We start from the raw sequence: 18,675 nt of genomic DNA on the forward strand, positions 1-18,675 counted from the left end.
CACCCCCCTCCATTTGTGGCCTGGAAACACTCGATAGTCAATTGGGCTCAAGCATAGCTCTTGATAGGGAATGTATGATCAGACTTTGAAAATATCCCATTACCACTTACTGGGACACCATCGTAACTGCTTCACAAATTAACTGTGCAGATGAGCCAGTTATAACCACTGACACTATAACAAAGGCCCTGTTGTAGCGGACTGCAAACTTAGACCAACTTCTTTCTTACTTTCTACATTGCCACAATGCCCATTCCCCGAATCCCTCTTCTATTACGAATACTCCACACAGTCCATGTCAATCGCGGAGGGTCGCTAGAGCAATCTAGGGTTGCATAGCTGCCCAGTCTGATGCATTGTTGAGTTAGAGTTATCATAGTTCACGGTTTTAAAAAGTGTGACTCTGTGAAATGCACCAATTGGGAATGTTCAATGTGGGAACTGTACTGTTGCTGGATTACTAAGGACACAGAATTGCACCCATTGGACATATGTTTTCTTTCTGTAACATGCTTATTTATAACCTATCTTATGGACTTAACATTACACAGTCGTAAATATATTAGACATGTGTAGAATACTCAATGCGACTATTGCACTTTACTGCCTGATTTTCTGCGTTATATATCCCACTGGATGCTGTGTATTTCGATACTGGACTGTTCGTTGAAATGTGTATCGAGCGATCAACTGAAAACAGAATTTCTTTTCCAATAAACAGATTCAAACAACCCAAAAAATGACACCACACACAATTTTTATCATAGAGGAAGCTTTACTGCAAAAAACAGCTGTTTTAGATTTGAGCCTGATTGCACATTAAGAAATTTGCATAACAAAGTTGTTTAAAAATAGTCAGGAAATGATGCCAATCACTTTGTGAGCCCAACAGTTTTAGCATTATATTTCACATAAAAGGAGCGCTGCATTCACACAGGAGGCCGAGCCCTTGTTTCAAAAGGACCACTTTCAACAACACCAGTGAAATTAGCAGCAACGGGATTGTCTTATACAGTTATACACTAAACATATTCATACTGCAGGTAAAACACACAATTTGTAAGATGAAATTGTTAAGTGTTGCAAAATGGCTGTTTTCCCTGGACCCAGAGATTGCACATACCTTGGTCCAACCACCGGCCCTGCTTTGTCACAATAAACAAATCATTAATCCACCTTTGCCCCAGGGCCCATAACTACTCTTTAGAAATGTGCAAATCACATTAAATGTTTGTTTTGAAGAACAGGTAAACAACAATTGTAGAATACTTCCAATTAATAGACAAAAGAGGACTTCAAAATGATTTCTACCGTTTGATGCAATTAAACAAACTAGAGAGCCAACATATATGACTGGAACTAACCCATCACAGTTTGAACATGTGGCACTTGCATCCCTGAATGTCAACCTACAAAAACTGGCATACTGCTTTCAAGATGAAACACTGTGCTGGACGTAAGAAATGGTAGTACTAGTCAAGTCTATACAGGCCTCGCATGTTTTTTAAAGAAGGCACTTAGAGCTATAGTAAATGTAGCTGCCAGCCCGTTTGGGGCATGGTGGGTCTTACTCTGCCACTCAAGCGCTTAGTTTATTGAAGTGGATGGCTGTCTCGACTGACATTAGTTTAAAAGCATTACTAGTGCTCTATACAAACCCCTAATTAATGCAGGCCGAGCTACATGCTTAAACAATATTGTCGTTTGAGCAATACTGAGTGGTTCAGAGATGCTGGGTCACAAAATATGAATGTAAAAAATGCAGCTAGAACTCTTTGTTGGCAAATCATAACTTTAAAAAAACAGCATTGGTTTGTCGAATATTAAACCCTACAGCAATACACCTTTTTGTTTCCATTGTTAAAGTTTTGGCAGTGAGCAAGAAACACGTGATGCAAGAGGCAGGAGCTTTCCATTTTATAGTATACTATTCTAAAACAAGATCGATAAGTGCACTCTATGAGGGCAGTGCTAGGCTGGGGGAGCGGGAGTAATACATTTTGGTTCTGTGTCCAACTAGCATTCTTTGCACATAACACGCTACTGGCTTAACCCTTAAAATTTAAAGAATGTAAATGAATTCAAGATATTATAAAAAAAGGGTATTTTTAAATCAAAGCCATTGAGGTATTACACACAGAGACTTTAGCCATTTTGGGGTACTCTGCAGTAGTCTTTTTTTCTCTTTTTTCACTCGTTCCGAGAGTCAAGGTAACTATTTTTGTTTTAGTTAAACACACACTAGAGAACAGCAAAAGAGTACTTCCTGTGTAAAAGCAGCACCAATTTGGTTGAAAGCTCTTCACTCCTTAGGAGTGCATTCACATGACATAACCTTCCCCGCTTGCAGAAAACATTCTTACCTATACAAAAATGTAAAAAGCACTCAAAATAAAAAACACAATGATGAGATTATAAATAGGTTTTTATCGCCACAATATACATTTTGAAATCAACAAGTAAAACATGTTTGGATTTTTAATCATAGCATATGAGAAGTTTGAATTCTCACAGCTTTCAGTCTGAGTTTGCTTTACCAGCGACATAAGGCACAAGGTTTCAATTGAATCTTAAAATGTCACGTACTGTCAGATATAACCAGGCTGAATTTGCTCAATAACATAAAAGAAGCACGTTTTGGACTGTTCTGCAAAGGAGAATCAAGGACAAAGACGACAGAGTTGCCTGGCTGGATTGCTGTAGCTCTGGTTCTTACAGGGGAAGAGCTCTACCAAAAACTGTTGCTCGCTTTCAAAACATTATTTTAGCATCACATTCCCTGTGGAGACCTATTAAAGTAGTCAAGTAATAAGTGGTCTTTCATTTCTATTGTGAGCACCACTTTAAAATCAATAACTGGTTTACAAACCACTCTAGCAGTGCGGGTCTACCTTATTCCCTTTAACGCTTACAAGAAACCGTCACCGTACACTATGTGTGTGTGGTGCTAATATCAACTTTGCACCCTCACAACTTTGTACAGATTTACTATCATGTAAAGCAACTTTACGCAAATACTAGGCACCATTTATGAAATAGTCGGTATCAGGTGCAAACCTGAAATGCTCTTATTCAACCCATTTCTGAGATTATCAAGTTTGTTAATTTGGTTAGGTTTGCCATCTCTTCAACCCTTAGGGAAGAGTGGAAAAACCAAAAGCACGTGCAATCAGCATGTGCTTTATGTACGACAGAGCCAATGTAGAAGAAAAACGGTACTGGCAAAATGTTTTAATACCCAAGAGCAGTCCGTGATGTGCAAAGAACGGATCTGCAAATACAGTCAAAAAGAGTGACTTTCAAAGCTAGAATACAGACTTGAAGACTGAATCTATCCACAGTTTTCCATCCTGCGTGCTAGTGTTTTGAGTTTCATTATATTGTTATGCAAAAAGACTAAGATTTAACACTGGAGGAAAATTAATTCTTATTGCACATTTATTTTATCCGAAGAACTGCTCATGGAAAATATGGTAGAGGGTAGACGTTGGTTCACAGAGAGCAGCACATTCATAAAAAGCCTGATGTCTTTTCCTATGACTCCTTCATTAGACCTGTACATTGTCTTCATATTTGTAAAACCCATTTGGTATGGAATACAGTTAAAAATGAGCAACGAAGTAAACTGGCGTAGTTTTATCTTCCACAGGAGCACCTGGCTGAGGGTTCCAGAACAGGACCTGGAGTGTATTTTTAGTCAACGGTTACAAAATGTAGAAATGTACATTTGATGTTTACTGTTGAGATTTGGAGCGGTTGACCATGAGGATATGTCTGAGGGGTACGTCTTTTACAATTCGGACAAGCCACAAGGCCGTCTGAACTCCTGCCCGCGTTCATGGATCCATTTATTGGACACTGGAAAAGATAAAAATTAGAGTGTATTAGAATGCACAGAAAATAAACAAAAAGGTCAAGAAGGACCGATTTCATAACAAAAGACCAATGAGCTCCGCAAACAATAAGAGAATGTGATGTTAGCCCAATCATCTAAGAGGTAGATATCACAATGTGATGCTAGGAATATGGATGGAGCTGTGCCAAAAAAGGTGACAGTATGGATATGCAAGTAGTAATTCAGTGGTTTAGATTAATTCAAGCATATCCATCTATCACCTTACTGCTATCCAATGAAGGAAAGATGGCAGCTATGGCAAACAAACGGAAAATCCACATCCTGTTAGCAAATAAAACAAGCACTGATAATGCCAATAGGTCTAGCTTTAAAATGTGAACACATGAAAACGTCAGCATTCACAAATGCGGTCTTAAGCATGCAGTCAATCTGGAGCAGGTCATTTTGAAATTAAATACGGACTTCCCCTAGGTGGGCAAGCGAAGTTTGTCGGTCCTTCTGTAAGTTGATGATGCGGTCCTCAAGGAGAAGACAGCGAGAGGTCAGAACTCTTTGGTATATTTTATGGAGGACTTGTATTTGTTGGTCAATAACAGCAAATCATTTATCATGCAGGTGGGCCAACCTCCAGCTAAGCCCTAAACATTTTTGGTGGGGGCTACGCCGGTCCCGAAGACCAGCATTTTTTTATACCTAGGGGTGGCGTTGGATGTAGCCTTGAACTGGCCTCCCTTGACAAGTCGAAAGAGAGGGGATTTGGCTGAGGCTGTTACTGCCGTTCTTAACTTTGCCTCTAGACTAGGAAGTAGACCAATCAGAGTGAGATTTGGGGCTATTTCGAGCATGATGTATTGCAATCTGTTGAAAACACTTTTTTGAGACGGATTCTCTGCTTACCGCAGAATATTTCATTGTTCATAGCCCACAAAGACCTTGGGATGGCTTTCCTCTCAAGTGTGCTGACTTATCAGCTGTTATCATATTGGATGAAAACCTGGATGAAGAAGAGAACTGACCTAAGTAAAGAAATCTTAAGGGATTGTCTCTCCCTTGACTATTCTAACCATATTATCTGGTTAACGCACGTTAGAGAAAGTTTTACGAGGATGGGAAAAACTGATCTATTTGAGAATACAGAGGGAATATGTAGAAGGGATACGTACTCGGTGAAGGAGAATTTCTTCAAAATGGGTACGTGGGCCAGGGAAGAGGAGAAGCTGAGGAAGCCCAGAGTTCATAGGGGTTCGCTGCTGAAGATGATGACATCAACTGAGCCCTATCTTCTATGGTTCAAAAGTACCCACAACCTCTTTCATTATCTTCTAGCCCATACCCGTGGTGCATACAGAGGGCAGTGCTTCTTAACCTATGGCTGCGACAGAAATTCTCCAAAGGATATGAAGCACTTCTTAATGTTTTGTAGTTTTTACAAGATTCCAAAAAGTTTTATTATCCCTATTTTCAAGAAAGCTAGCTTTAGGCAGGTTAGACTGGTTGTTATCTTTCTACAACTGCCCTCAAGCAACTAAGAACTACACATTCTTAGCTTTTTAAGGGCAGCAATTAGGCTTAGTTCCAGCTGCGATTAACTTTTATGGTTAAATTTAGGTTGTTGAGGTAATATGAATTTGTTTTTAATATGGATCCGTCAAACGTGCCTGTTATTTAACTTTGTATTATGTACTGTTTGTGTTAAATTATTTGATGGAGTTTTTTTAAAGGTGTTAGTTTGAATTTTATGGTTAAAAGTTGATGATGATGATTAATCAAGCAATTGCTTAGTAGCAAGAAAATATGACAATTCTGTATGCATAGCTATCTCAGTTATTTCAGCAGAAAGCGAAAGTAGTGAGATAAGGCGATAACTACTAACTTCCACAGGGTTTAATGAGGGTTTCTTTATAAATAGTTTGATTGATTTCTTTTTCTAGGTTGTATGGAAGAATCTAGATTAGAAGAGGTTATTAAGTAGGAGTGTGGTAAAATCTATGCCGATTGTCCTTGGTACTAGATGCAGGATATTAGGCGGGCAAAGATTATATGGGAGCCCCAGATTTAGTGGTTTCAATAATCTTAATTACCAGTTCCATTAATAGAGGAGAAAATTCAGTAAATGTGCATGATTGCACATAAAAATCATCAGGAAGAGTTTGTTTGCAATCACTTGTGAATTTAGAACTGGTTATAAACCTCATTTATCTTATGTTGAAAGTAGTCAGCCAGCTTATCACAGAAGGCATGATAATGGCCAAAGGGATTTTTATTGTTGATGTCGGTTAAAGAATTGAACATATTGAAGTATCTGCTAGATTTATGGCAGAATTAATTTTGTCTGAAAAATAGTTAGACTTCTCGGCAATAATCAAAGCTTTATAGTCTGTGATACATTGTTTGTATCCATCCCTCACCAGAGAACTATACATTTTTCTCCATATGTGTTCTGTTCTGCGTTTTTGTAGTTTTATTTTGGTTGAATACCAAGGGCAGACGGTTTATCTCTAATGTGTGTACGTTTTTAATTGATGTTAGCTGCTCAACAGCATTATCAATCCAGGAAGTAATTAGCAGTCGCTATATCTATATCTTCCACTAGATTTCTGTCAATCTGTTACAGTCAATTTTGTGGCAGGGTCGGGATTTAGTCATATGAGGAGTTTTGTTTTTTAATGCAGTCTCACCCGGCAACTCCATAGTGAAGAAAACTGCTTTGTGTCTGACCACGTCAGCGGCAAGACGGAAGTAAATTAAAGTATAGGGTTGTTAGTAAAGATACCATTAAGAATGTGGATAGGTGAGTGGGTGGTGATAGGAACAATTTGTACTAGCTCAAAGCTTAGCGTGCAATCAATCAAAAGTTCAGTGTCCTTATCCGTAAGGGCTTCCAAATGAAAATTAAAATCATTAAGAGTTACAAAATTCAACAAACGGGAGTAGTTTTCCAAAAGAGCACTTAGTGATTGCAAGAAGTTGGCTCTAGGCCCTGGGGCCCAGTAAAATAAAATGCTAAAACAAGTAATATTATTGGACACACGGGACGCCATGGGAGCTCTTACCTATTAAGGGACAGCTGCTTTAGACAAATGGCAGGCAACTCAAAAGAACAGGTTATTTACCTTCGGTAACACTCTTTCTGGTCGCCTATATTACTCCAGGTTCCTCACTTTTTAAATACTTCCCTAGGTGTCAAACTGGATCTGGAAACTTTTCAGTAGTACCTCTCAGGTGGCACCGTACAGCTTCCCACTGATGCCGTTCCGCTCCAGAAATGACGAATGAAGCCAAAATAGGGCTGACTCCCTATGTGCTGACAACTGTTGCTTTTGAAGCTGGCCCATGCCCCCAGACGCACAGCCCATCTTTTTAATGGATAGACTCCAATTCACAGGACCGGGAGTATTGAGAGGATTGTTGAGGAATCTGCGGTTAGACAGTCTCCACCAGAAGGAAAATGCTACTCACCCAGTATGCATCTGTTCTTGGCATATAGAGCTGTAAGAATCATATGCTTTAGCACAGATCGCCATCTGGTGTTGGGTTTGGATGTTTGCCCTTTGTTTTTGTCCGAAGAAGTCCTGTAGTCACGAGATAGGTGACTCCTCCTTTCAGTGATAGAGTGCATGGCATAGACTCCATCCCCTGATTGTTTTGCTTTCAAGGGTGATGTTGGAGTTAGTAAAGTAATAAAAGAGATGTCCATGTAGAGTGTATCTAAGTAACAGGTAAAGGTACCCAGGGAGGCGGGTCGGCGCACATGACTCTACAGCTCTATATGCCAAGAACAGATGCATACAGGGTAAGTAGCATTTTCCGTTCGAGGTATTGGAGCTGTAGATTATATGCTTTGGCATAGACTATAAAGAAGTTATTTTTACCGGTGGCTAACCTGTAGCAGTTGCAGTGGTTTGGACTAGTGTTCGTAAAACTGCCTGACCCACACTAGCCAGTTTTGCTAACATCCACAAAATAGTGTTTTGTGAACGTGTGTGGTGTAGACCATGTTGAAGCTTTGCAGATGTCATCTATGGGTATGTTGCCTAAGAAGGCCATAGAAGTCCCTAGTTTACGTGCAGAATGCGTCCTAGGGGGAACTGTTAGTGTGCGTTTAGCCTTGAGGTAGCAGATATGAATGCACTTAATTATCCACCTTGCAATGCCTGATATTGAAATAGGATTGCCTTGATGAGGTGGAACCAAAGCCACAAATATATATTTAGTCTTCCTAAAGGGCTTTGTTCTTTCTATGTTATAAAAAAGTGCTCTTTTGACAGTCTGGGGGGGAATAAGTCTTTTAAGTCCTTCCGCAAAAGCCTTAATAGCTGACACTCTAAAAAGAGACAGGTGCTGTCTATTTTGCATATATGCAGCACTGCAGTGAAATGTAAGCATATGGATGTGTACGCTAAATTAGAACGTTGTAGCAGCAATAAATAACAAATGATATTTTGTATTGAAGCATCTAATCTGGTGGATTAACATGATTGTTGTTACAATAAACCACAAATCTCTTCCACTTTGCTGCGTATCATTGTCTTGTGGTGGATGTCTAGCTTCTTTGATAACATTTATACAGTTTGGCAGAAGGTTGAGGTACAAAAAAATCTAGGATTTCAGGTGCCAAATTGCAAGATTGAGCTGATTGGGATCTGGATGTCTTATCTCTCCATGGTTCTGATTTAGGAATTTGGGGACGATGTGTAATTTTTGGTGGGGAACTATCGATAGTTCCAACAGGGTGGTAAACCAGTGTTGTCAGGCCCATGCTGGAGCAACTAAGGTAAGTGTCAGGGAGTGTTGTTTAGGTTTCTGAACCACTAATGGAATGAGTGTTAGAGGCGGAAAAAAAGCAAATATCCGTGACCAATTCATCCATAGTGCATTGCCTTTGGACAATGGGTGTGAATGTCTGTACGCAAAGTTTGGGCATTTTGCGTTTTGGTGGGTGGCAAACAGGTGTATGTCTGGGAAGCCCTACATTTGGAAGAATGATAAGAGAACTTGGCTGTAAAGTTCCCATTCGTGTATCTGCTGTCTTTGACGACTGAGCAGATCCGCAACTTGGTTGTGTATTCCTGGAAGATGTTCTGCAAGGAGATCTATATCTTGAGGTATGGCCCATCTCCAGATGCTGTGTGCTAACTGTGACAGCTGTAGAGAATGCGTCCCCCCCTGTTTTTGTATGTAGTACATAGCTGTCATGTTGTCCGTGCGGACCAGGACAGCTTTGCCTAGTAGATGAAATTGAAAGGCTTTCAATGCTTTCAATGCTAGATGTGTCTTTTTTCATCTTTTCCACCATGGTGTCAACAGCTGGGCCAAAAAGATGCTCTTTATCAAAAGGCTGGTTAAGGATAGAGGTTTGTACCTCTGGCTTACAACCAGAGATCCTGAGCCAAGCGTGTCTGCGCAGTAATACACTTGAGTTAATAGCACAAGATGCAGTGTCTGCTGGGTCCAGTGCACATTTTGTGGAGGTGTTAGTAATGAGGTTACCCTCCTGTATAAGGTTGGTAGCTTTAGATTTGTATTGGTCAGGCAGGTGTTGGATTAGTTTATCCAGCTCATCATAGTGAGCTCTGTCATAACGGGCTAACAGTGCTTGGGAGTTAGCAATGTGCCAGTTATTTGCGGCATGTGAATCTATCCTTTTGCCTGAGGCATCGATAAGCTTAGATTCTGTCAGAAGGAGGGGTGTCTCCTGTAGCTTGAGAGTTAGCTCTCTTGTGTGCATTGGGTACTACAAGAAAGTCTAAAGGTAGTTGTCCTTGAATATAAACAGGATATGTAGGAGGTGATTTGTATTTTCTATCTATCCTAGTAGTGATAATACTAGCCCTCACTGGATCCTTGAAGACCTCGCCCGTATGTTTGAGCATACTATTTAACATTGGCAAGGTATGAGTTGTACTTTGGGAGGAGGAAAGTGTTTCAAAAAGAAAATCCTCTTCTAAGGGTTCTTTGTGAAGTTCTACCCCATGGTAATTAGCAGCTCTGTTAAGGAGTTCCCGGTAACCGATGTCGTCAGGTGGGGAAGGCCTAGAGGGGTACAATTCACGATCATTGTCTGTATTTGGGTCTGTGTGGTAATCATCCCAAGCATTAGCGTCCTCATCCTCATCCCCTTTCTTCCTGTGGGTCAGGTGTAATGGGCCTAGTAGGTGAATGTATAGGTGTAATGAGCAGGCTAGGATTAGGAGGAGGAGAAGGAGGTGGTATTTAATGAAGAGAGGGGTTAGTGCCCATATACTTCTTTTTAGGAGGGGCATGGTGGTCTTTTGGCAAGTCAGCTTTCCGTTTTATTTTTAATAGTTGCTTGAATATATCCTGTTTTAGGATTTATTACCAATTTCTTCTGTTTTGGGTCTAAGATTGGGTCATTAGATGGAAGTTCCTTGGGGGAAGTGTCTTTATCTTTCCTTGGAGACTTTAGCACTGACGATTTTGGCTCTGAGCTCTTGGGGGCTGGTACTTTCGGCTCTGTGTGTTTGGATTTATTAGAGTCTTTGATTTTGGACGATTTCGTTTCCGAGTCTCTGGTTTTGGAAGTTTTCGGTTCAGAATCTTTAGTTTTGGAGGGGTGAGGCAGAGCATGTTACACCGGTAAGGTGATAGTTTGACTGACGTAGAACTGTGTCACTACTTTTGGAAGAAGGAATGCCTGAGTCCACAGAGCCAATTTGTCTGGGAAGGAGGTGTTACATGCGGGTTGACAGAGCTTGGAGCTCACTCACCTGCAGTGTCAACATTATGGTAACGAGGAACACAGCCTTGAGGGTGAGAAGCCACAAAAGCCAGCTGTGCAGCGGTTCAAAAGGAGTGCATGTCAAATATGTAAGAACCGGTTAAGATTCCATTGCTGCATAACAGAGGGATAAGGAGGACATTTCATTTTTTGGGGAGTTCTTTGAAAAAATACTCATCACAACAGGGGAACTAAATAGCTAGGACTGGTCCAGCAACTGTAAAAAGAACCAAAGAGCCAAAAGGTACCCTTTAACTGTGCCCAAAGCCTTCCTGGGTGAGGGACAGAACAAAACAAAAGATAATCTAGCCTGGAGGGGTCTACTTATCATGTACCATATCAAACAACAAATTATCCCAACAACAGGCTTATACAGTTTTTAAATCGAGGGTTGTCTGGCTGTCAAGATGACAAAAACCACATTCGGCAGAAGATCGAAGGTGTTCAGTTGTCGCTGCTCAATCTCCAAGCATGAAGATGGAGACGTAGGGCGGCCAGGAGCAGGACCATGCCCTGTTGCTGCCACTTAACATCATCTTGGAAGGACAGTCTGATCGGAGGACAGAGGCTTATGCACAGGAGCTATGGATACCCTTTCCCAATCTGGAGGCACTAGAATGACATGGGATCAGTCAGTTGTCATCTTCTTCAAAACTCTGGGCAGGAGAGGTATTGGCTAGAAGGCATACAGGAGCTACGAGCCCCACTGTAGGCAGAACGTGTCCAGAGAGAGGAGCTTTGGTGGAGTTAGCCTGCTCTAGCATTCAAATATCCCACACAGTGGTTCACCACCAGGAAAATTCCTTGATGCCCAGTAATTTACAGAGGCGCATCACCTCCTGACACAGGGCCCACGACCCCACCTTGTTTTTTAAGAGCCAATGGTGTAGTCCATGAGCACCTATACCAACCTTCCTCTGAAGGATGGCAGGAAGGTTTTCAATGCCAATGTGCATCTCCATAAAATTCAGTGGAACACATTCACAAGTGTAAATGAAGCCCAGCAGTGGTGTCAACTGCTTTTCCCAGGCAACAAGTAGTAACTAGGCCAGCAAACCTAAAAAATGTGGCCATGTCTTGTCTGGCACGCGTTGTCTCACTCCAGAAAGCCCTAAGGTCTCCGGGGACTGCTGGCAACATTTCACTAGCAATATACCAGAGGGCATGTAAGTAGTAACCGATTAAACACACTACACTGATTGTTCTCTAGGTCAGACTAGCCAAATAGAACTTATGTTTTTCCAAATGCCCTAGTCAACTTGGAACACCTATCTGGAGGAGCTATGGGGAATGATTGGAGGTTTACCTTGCTGTTTGAGCCCTAAACCACCAGAATCTCATTGCCATAACCTGTTTGACTAAGTTATGCTGTCAGCGTTTTGAAAAAATTAGGATTGCAAAACAGTCACTATTGCTTTTTTGCATCACTAAAAATAGACCCAAGAAACTCTTTGAAATCATCAAGGAACAAGCTAACCGTTCTTCCAACCCTATCACAACTCCGGTTTCCTTGCTTCCTAGCAGTGATGATTTCACTGTTCACTTCCCTGAAAAAACAAGGAAAATCAAGCTGGAGCTACTTCCTGTCACTCCAACTCTGAGGCCTCCGAAACTATACGCATTTCCAGCTAAGCTGGCAGAATCCTCCACAATATCCTCACCATTAGGATGTTCTCTCAAGAATAACGCCTCTTGGAATTCCTTTCTCCTCCCAGATGTCAAGGAGCTTCTACACAACATGGCGTCCCTTAAACCCTCCAACCATTTCAGCGATCCTTCACCTGCTAAGCTTTTTATAGAGCTCAATTCAGCCATTCTCCCCCTTTGGTCCAGGATCATTAATGAATCCCTCTTACAGGGTAAGATACCGGAATGCCTCAAGGTTTGGAAAGTTCCTCCCATTCCTAAGAAGCCCAACGTGGACCTGTCGGATCCCAACAACTTCAGACCTATCACCTGCATTATGACTCTAGTTAAGCTACTAGAAAAATGCGCCCACTCGCAGCTATGCAACCACATTGAGAAATATCAACTCATTGACCCCCATCAGTCAGGTTTCAGAACAGGCCACAGTACTGAAACAGCACTAACCCACATTGTAGAGGACACCTTGAGATCCCTTCACCAAAATGTCCCTTGTCTCCTGATCCTTCTGGACCTGTCTTCAGCCTTTGATACTGTCAAACATGAGAACCTGATTGATCTTCTCCAACATAGGATGGGTCTCTCGGGCCCAGTCCTAAATTGGTTCGCCTCTTTCCTTCATAACTGCACACAAAGGATCAAACTTAACTAGTCCCTTCCTCCCAGGACTCCTATCATGAACGGAGTGCCTCAAGGATCCGTGCTCTCGCCCACTCTTTCCAACCTCTTTATGGAACCACTTTCCGTCATTCTGAACCTTGCTAACGTTCAGTATCACATGTATGCGGATGACACGCAACAGTACCTGAAGATCTCCTCTCAAGAGGACATAAAAATGCCAAATGCTGCACTTGCACAAACCCACCAATGGTTAGCTCAGAACCACCACCCCCCCCCCCCCCAATCACTCTACCCTACTCTGAAATGGCCTAAATAACTCACTGCTCTGAACTGCGCCCCTCATATCGTAGACTCTGCCAAATCTCTAGGCATCACCTTGGATAAACACTTAAACATGCAAGCTCACATCAGTGCAGCCATTAGGGGAGCCAACTTTCAACTTAACACCCTCAAGAAAATCAAACCTTTCCTCCCTCTGAAGATATCAGGCCGGCTGTTCAATCCTTGGTCATCTCTAGGTTGGAATATGGTCTGGTGACCCTTGCTGAACTTCCCAAAGCTAGCTTGGCCCCACTCAGAGCTACCCTGAACGCATCGGCTAGATTCATCGCAGGCTCCAGAAAGCATGACCACACCTCCCCTGACCTTTTGCAAGTATATTGGCAATCTATTGAAGCCAGAACCTGATTCAAGATAGCTTGCTTTACCCATAAAGCCGTACATTACAACACTCTGATCTACCCGGCAAATAAGCTTGAACTTTTGGGCTCTGGCCGGAACCTTAGAAGTACGTCCACCCTACTCTTGAAACCACCAAGATTCGAAAAGAAAAGATCTTACAATCGTACTTTTACCGGTCTTACTCCAAGAATCTGGAACTCCCTGCCTCCCGAGATCAGATCCAATTCTTCCACAATATCTTTCAAGAAAACAGCAACTCTTTAACGAATTTTAACAACATCAACTTGCTCTCCTGCTCTTGTTTTGTTAATAGTCTGATTCTTATTGTACTACATGGGTGCACATTATTGTATGCTGGTATGTTACATTGTTTTCATGCTCTAGGGCACCTCTGATACCCCCAACTCTTAACTGGTTTTGTTTCCACCTTTGTTGTAACCTCACTTACTGTCCCATTGGGTTTGTTACCCTTGTTTTCTCCATTTCTGTACAAGGCTCTGATACCCGTAAGGGTCTTGTTAGCGCTTTATAAAACTTTTCAAATAAACGAATGAAATGAGCACTTTCTTTCCATTTGTCAATAAGCATTGCGCTGTTTTATGGAGTACCTACTTGTTAGATTATTTCTACTTTTGCTGCAATAGAAATAAATCATCACGCAGTGGCCAATTTGGGTGAGGGAAACCCATCAGAAGCCAAATGGACTGCAACAAGCACTGTTTCCAGGACACACACACACAACTTCTTCCCAATCAAAACCTGTACTCCTGTCCACAGACATGAAGGCAAACTAAAAGCCCATTTGCAATGATTCTCAAAACTTTTTTCTTTTAATTTAGAGATCTAGTGACATCTGCTCTGTCAAGCAAGACCAAAAAGGACCTTTACTATGAAAACAACCACAAAAATAATACACCTGTGCCGATTAGGGATATTTATCCTAACTGGTCTGAATCACAGACTGACTTTCAGCAGCAGGTGATACGGAACTGGAATCAACACCATTATTGTCAAACAAATCCCGATACAGATTGTATGCACTAATACATTCTTCATGTGAGAGAAACACTCAATTCAATGTCAGATACGGACTGGTAAACACTATTAAAGTACAGTCTGTATTCAATAATTTAGACATAAGAAATGCTTTCAATAAATTCCAATGATCTATGAAAAAATATTTTCACTTATAAGCCTACCACTTTCTCAACACGCCCCCTTATGACAATTTAAAATGGCTTACTTTTGATTTGTCTCTGTAGATATTTAGATGATATTAATTGTGCTGTAAGCCCTCTTAATATAATTATAAAGAAAAAAGGGTGCTAACCACATAGTCCTGAGTGAATCTGGTTAAGAATAACCACAAGTCAGGAAAATGCTACTTACCAGTATGCATCTGTTCTTGGCATGTAGAGCTGTAGATGTGTATACTTGTGCATAGATCGCCATCTGGTGTTGGGCTCGGATGTTTGCACTTAGTTTTTGTCTTGGAAGAAGTCTTTTGTAGTTACGAGGTAGGTAACTCCTCCTTAGGACAAGAGTGTGCATGGGCATCGACTCCATCTCCAGATTGTTTTGCCATACAGGGTTATGATGGAGTTAGTAAGAAATAGAAAAGGATGTCCATGTGTAATGTATCTAAGTAAGATAGTACTGGAACAGGTATAGGTATCCAGGAAGGCGGGTGTGCATATACGAATCTATAGCTCTACAGGCCAAGAACAGATGCATACTGGTAAGTAGCATTTTCCGTTCGAGGAATATGAGCTGTAGATCGTATACTTGTGCATAGACTACACAGCAGTTACCTCCCTAGCTGTGGCTACCTGTATCTATTGCAGTGGTTTGAAAAAGTGTTCTTAATACAGCCTGGCCCACACTAGCTTGTTGTTTTGCTTGCATGTCTACACAATAGTGTTTTGTTAACATGTGTGGTGTAGACCAAGTTGCTGCTTTGCAGATGTCATCTAGGGGAATGTTCCCTAAGAATGCCATGAATGCCCCTAGTTTACATGTGGAGTGAGCTGTAGGGGGAATGGTTAAGGAACGTTTGGCTTTAGCATAGCATATTTGTGTGCATTTAACAATTCACCTTGCAATCCCTGTTTTAGAGATAGGATTGCCTTTATGAGGTGGGTAGAAAGCACAAAAAGTTTAGGCTTTCTAAAGGATTTTGTTCTTTCAATTTAGTTAAGTATCGCTCTTTGTACGTTCAGTGTGTGAAGAGCCAGTTCTGCTACGGAGTCAGGTAGAGGGAAGAACACGGAGTTCTACAGACTGGTTAAGGTGGAGACTTTAGGTAGAAATTTTGGGTTGGTTCTAAGAAACACTTTGTTAGGATGAATTTGGAGAAATGGTTCTTGTATGGTTAATGCCTGGAGTTCACAGACTCTTCTGAGAGAGCTGACGGCAACCAGGAAAGCTACTTTCCAGGTGAGAAATTGTAATTCGCATTTATGCATAGGTTCAAATGGGGGACCCATGAGCCTGGTAAGTACCACATTTAGGTTCCATACTGGAGAGGGTGGAACTCTAGGTTGAATTATTCTTTTAAGTCTTTCCATAAATGCCTTGATAGCTGGTACCCTAAACAAAGACACATTGTGAGACTTGGCCCTTTCCCCAGAAATTTTTCGCTTTTTATCCCCTGTTAAATTAGGATGCCCCTATTGAAACAACAGTGTGTAGGCCTTGGGTGGTGGAGAATGCCCTGTGTAGTTTAAAACTAGTGTTAAAATGCAGGCACCTTCTACCCCTAATATGGCTGCCACAGTCCACTGCTGCAGCAGCGTGGTTTAGTGGGCGCATTCTAGTAGCCAGGGGCTGGCTGGAACCCTCAGGCAATGTATCCATCTTAGCCTGCCAGCCTGTCCACAGGTAGAATGGTGGAACCTCCTGGAAGCCTCTGGAACCTTCTGGGAGAGGTGAGGTGACACCAACTGCCACCACCAACTGTCAACTGGCACTATAAAAGGAAAGGGAGGGAACTTTCCTGAGGAGAGAAGCTGAGGGAGGACCTGGGGAAGTACCTACGCAGGAGGATAGGCAGTGGGGGTCAGGGCAGGGTCTTATGATGCTGCAATGACAGGGCCTAGTGTGCTGCTTTACAAGTGTTGAGGTATCCTGTTCCCCCCCCACTGACCTAACCCCGCGGAAGGGAACCCCCAGGGACCACTTGAAGGGATTGGCTGAGAAGAACTTGGAACACCAACCACCAATTTATTCCCCCTTCAAGAAACAAGAAACCAAACAACTAAACTAAGGGCGCAAGAAACATCCCGCCAAGAAGAAAACTAAATCACCACAGGACTTTTGAGGAACCCAACAGGTATTGGCGCTGTGTCGCTCCCTGAGCCCCCTGACGCCACCTGGGGTTCCTGCGCTAACCTGCCACTGCTGTGTGGCCTGACCTGTGAACTGCCCTTGTTTGAAGTCAGCTACTGCTGAAGCGCTAGCCTCCAGAACTGCCTGAATTTGGCCCCAGCGCTAAGGCTGTCATCTGCTGTGCCCCTGAAAGCGCTATAGTCTATTAGTGTAAGCGCTATTGACTGCCTATAGTAAGCGCTGTATTGTTTCCCTCATCTGGAGAAGCGCTGTATTAGTGCCTCTAAGCGCTATCTTGTATGCCCCTGCGAAGCGCTGTACATCTGGTAGCTGACATTAGTGACCAGCACTACATCAGCGAAGCGCTGTGTGCCCAGGACCCGAAGTGGCTGCCTGGCGCTGTGTTGGAAAGCGCTTCTGTGCCCAGGATTACGGCCACTGGTATCAGCGCTAGAGACTGTGTGCCCTGAAAAGTGCCGTATCCTGTGCCCCTGTGGAGCGCTGTGAAGGAAATTGCCAAGCACCTCTAATTACCCCTGCGTAGCGCTGTGACGCGCTGATTCCTCGTGCCCCAGCGCTGCCTGCTGTGAGTAACTTGGGGCCCCTGTGAAGCGCTGCTGAGCCGTCCGGCCGACTAGCCTGTTAGCACCGTGACAGCCCTGCCAAGCGCTTACCTGTAGCGCCTCACAGACGCGCTAGCATTGCCCCGGCGGCCCCCGGTGCCGAGGGAGGGCCGCCACTGCCCGGAAAGGAGACCGCGGAGCCATCGCGGTGTTCACCGCCGTCCCCACCGGCCCGACTGACGAGATCTCCGCGGCGGCCTCTGGAAGCTGAGTTAGGCCGCCGCGTTGCAAGTAGGCTGAAACCAGGCCCTGCATCACGTGACAGGGGCGCCGCGTCTCTAGCCGCGCCCCCGTCTTCCTAATTTCCGGAATTTGTCCGCCGAGCCTCCCAGTTCCCGGCCCGAGACCCGGGGAAAGCCCGGCCGGGCCCAGCACTCATCGGGAGGGGGCCGTGAAGCCTGAGAGCCCCCTCCGATTTGCCCCACAACGCCGGAACTGCCTCGCGACCGGCGCTGGTGCACTGTGGCTGCTCCCTGCACCGCGCCCGGTCGCGTGAGGCTCCAGAACCTGCGCAAGGGCCCCGGAGTGCCGAAGAAAAAGGTAATCCCCCAGGGGAGGAGGGCGGAAGGCCGGGTAAGGCCCCGTGTTCGCCCCTCCCCGGGGGAAGATGTCACTGGGCCCCGTTGGTTCTCATTAATTGCTGAGAACTGGTGACTGGGTCCTGTTGGCCCTAATTAATTACAGAAGCCCTTCAGGCATGGGGACTGGGCCCACGAAGGTCACTGTGGGTCCTCTGCAGTAGGAACCTTGTTCTCCTGCAGTGAGAATTATTAAATTGGGCTGCATTGTTGATGAATGTTTTTCCCTTGCCTTATGGGAATGTTCCCTGATTAATAGGAGCAATTTACTGCTCATTTATGCACCAACCGATGTGTAGTTTGCCTAATGAAAGGTCCAGTTAAAGATGCTTTAATGAATAACCACTTATAAATGCCTTAGTGAATGCCCAATGAAAGGTTCATTCAAATATGCTTTGAGTGATGCTCTAGGTAATGGAATGGTTATTCCTCCCAAGTGAAACTGGTAATTAACTGTCTGGTTAGTTTATGACTAATGAAATGTTCTGCCTTTACTCTCATGACATGTATATTACTGCCTAAGGCACTGTTATCTGAATGCTGTTTGCTACCTCAGGAAATGTTTATACTACATAATTACATGGTTCCTGGGTCATATGTCATGCA

At 43.2% G+C, this 18,675-nt stretch overlaps 1 protein-coding gene across 4 annotated transcripts in view; it reads right to left on the minus strand.

Moving 5' to 3' along the window:
- Positions 1-755: 755 nt before the first annotated feature.
- LOC147668257 (prolyl 4-hydroxylase subunit alpha-1-like) overlaps positions 756-18,675 on the minus strand; it is a 415,422-nt gene continuing 397,502 nt past the window's right edge. For all 4 annotated transcript variants that reach the window (XM_086948664.1, XM_086948663.1, XM_086948662.1 and 1 more), the window contains exon 15: positions 756-3,858. In XM_086948664.1, the coding sequence (XP_086804790.1) occupies positions 3,791-3,858 (68 nt within the window). In that variant the 3' untranslated portion in view covers positions 756-3,790. The remainder of the gene's footprint in view (positions 3,859-18,675) is intronic.

This window comes from Lissotriton vulgaris, unplaced genomic scaffold, assembly GCF_964263255.1.
Source record: "Lissotriton vulgaris unplaced genomic scaffold, aLisVul1.2 SCAFFOLD_1939, whole genome shotgun sequence".
NCBI lineage: Eukaryota > Metazoa > Chordata > Amphibia > Caudata > Salamandridae > Lissotriton > Lissotriton vulgaris.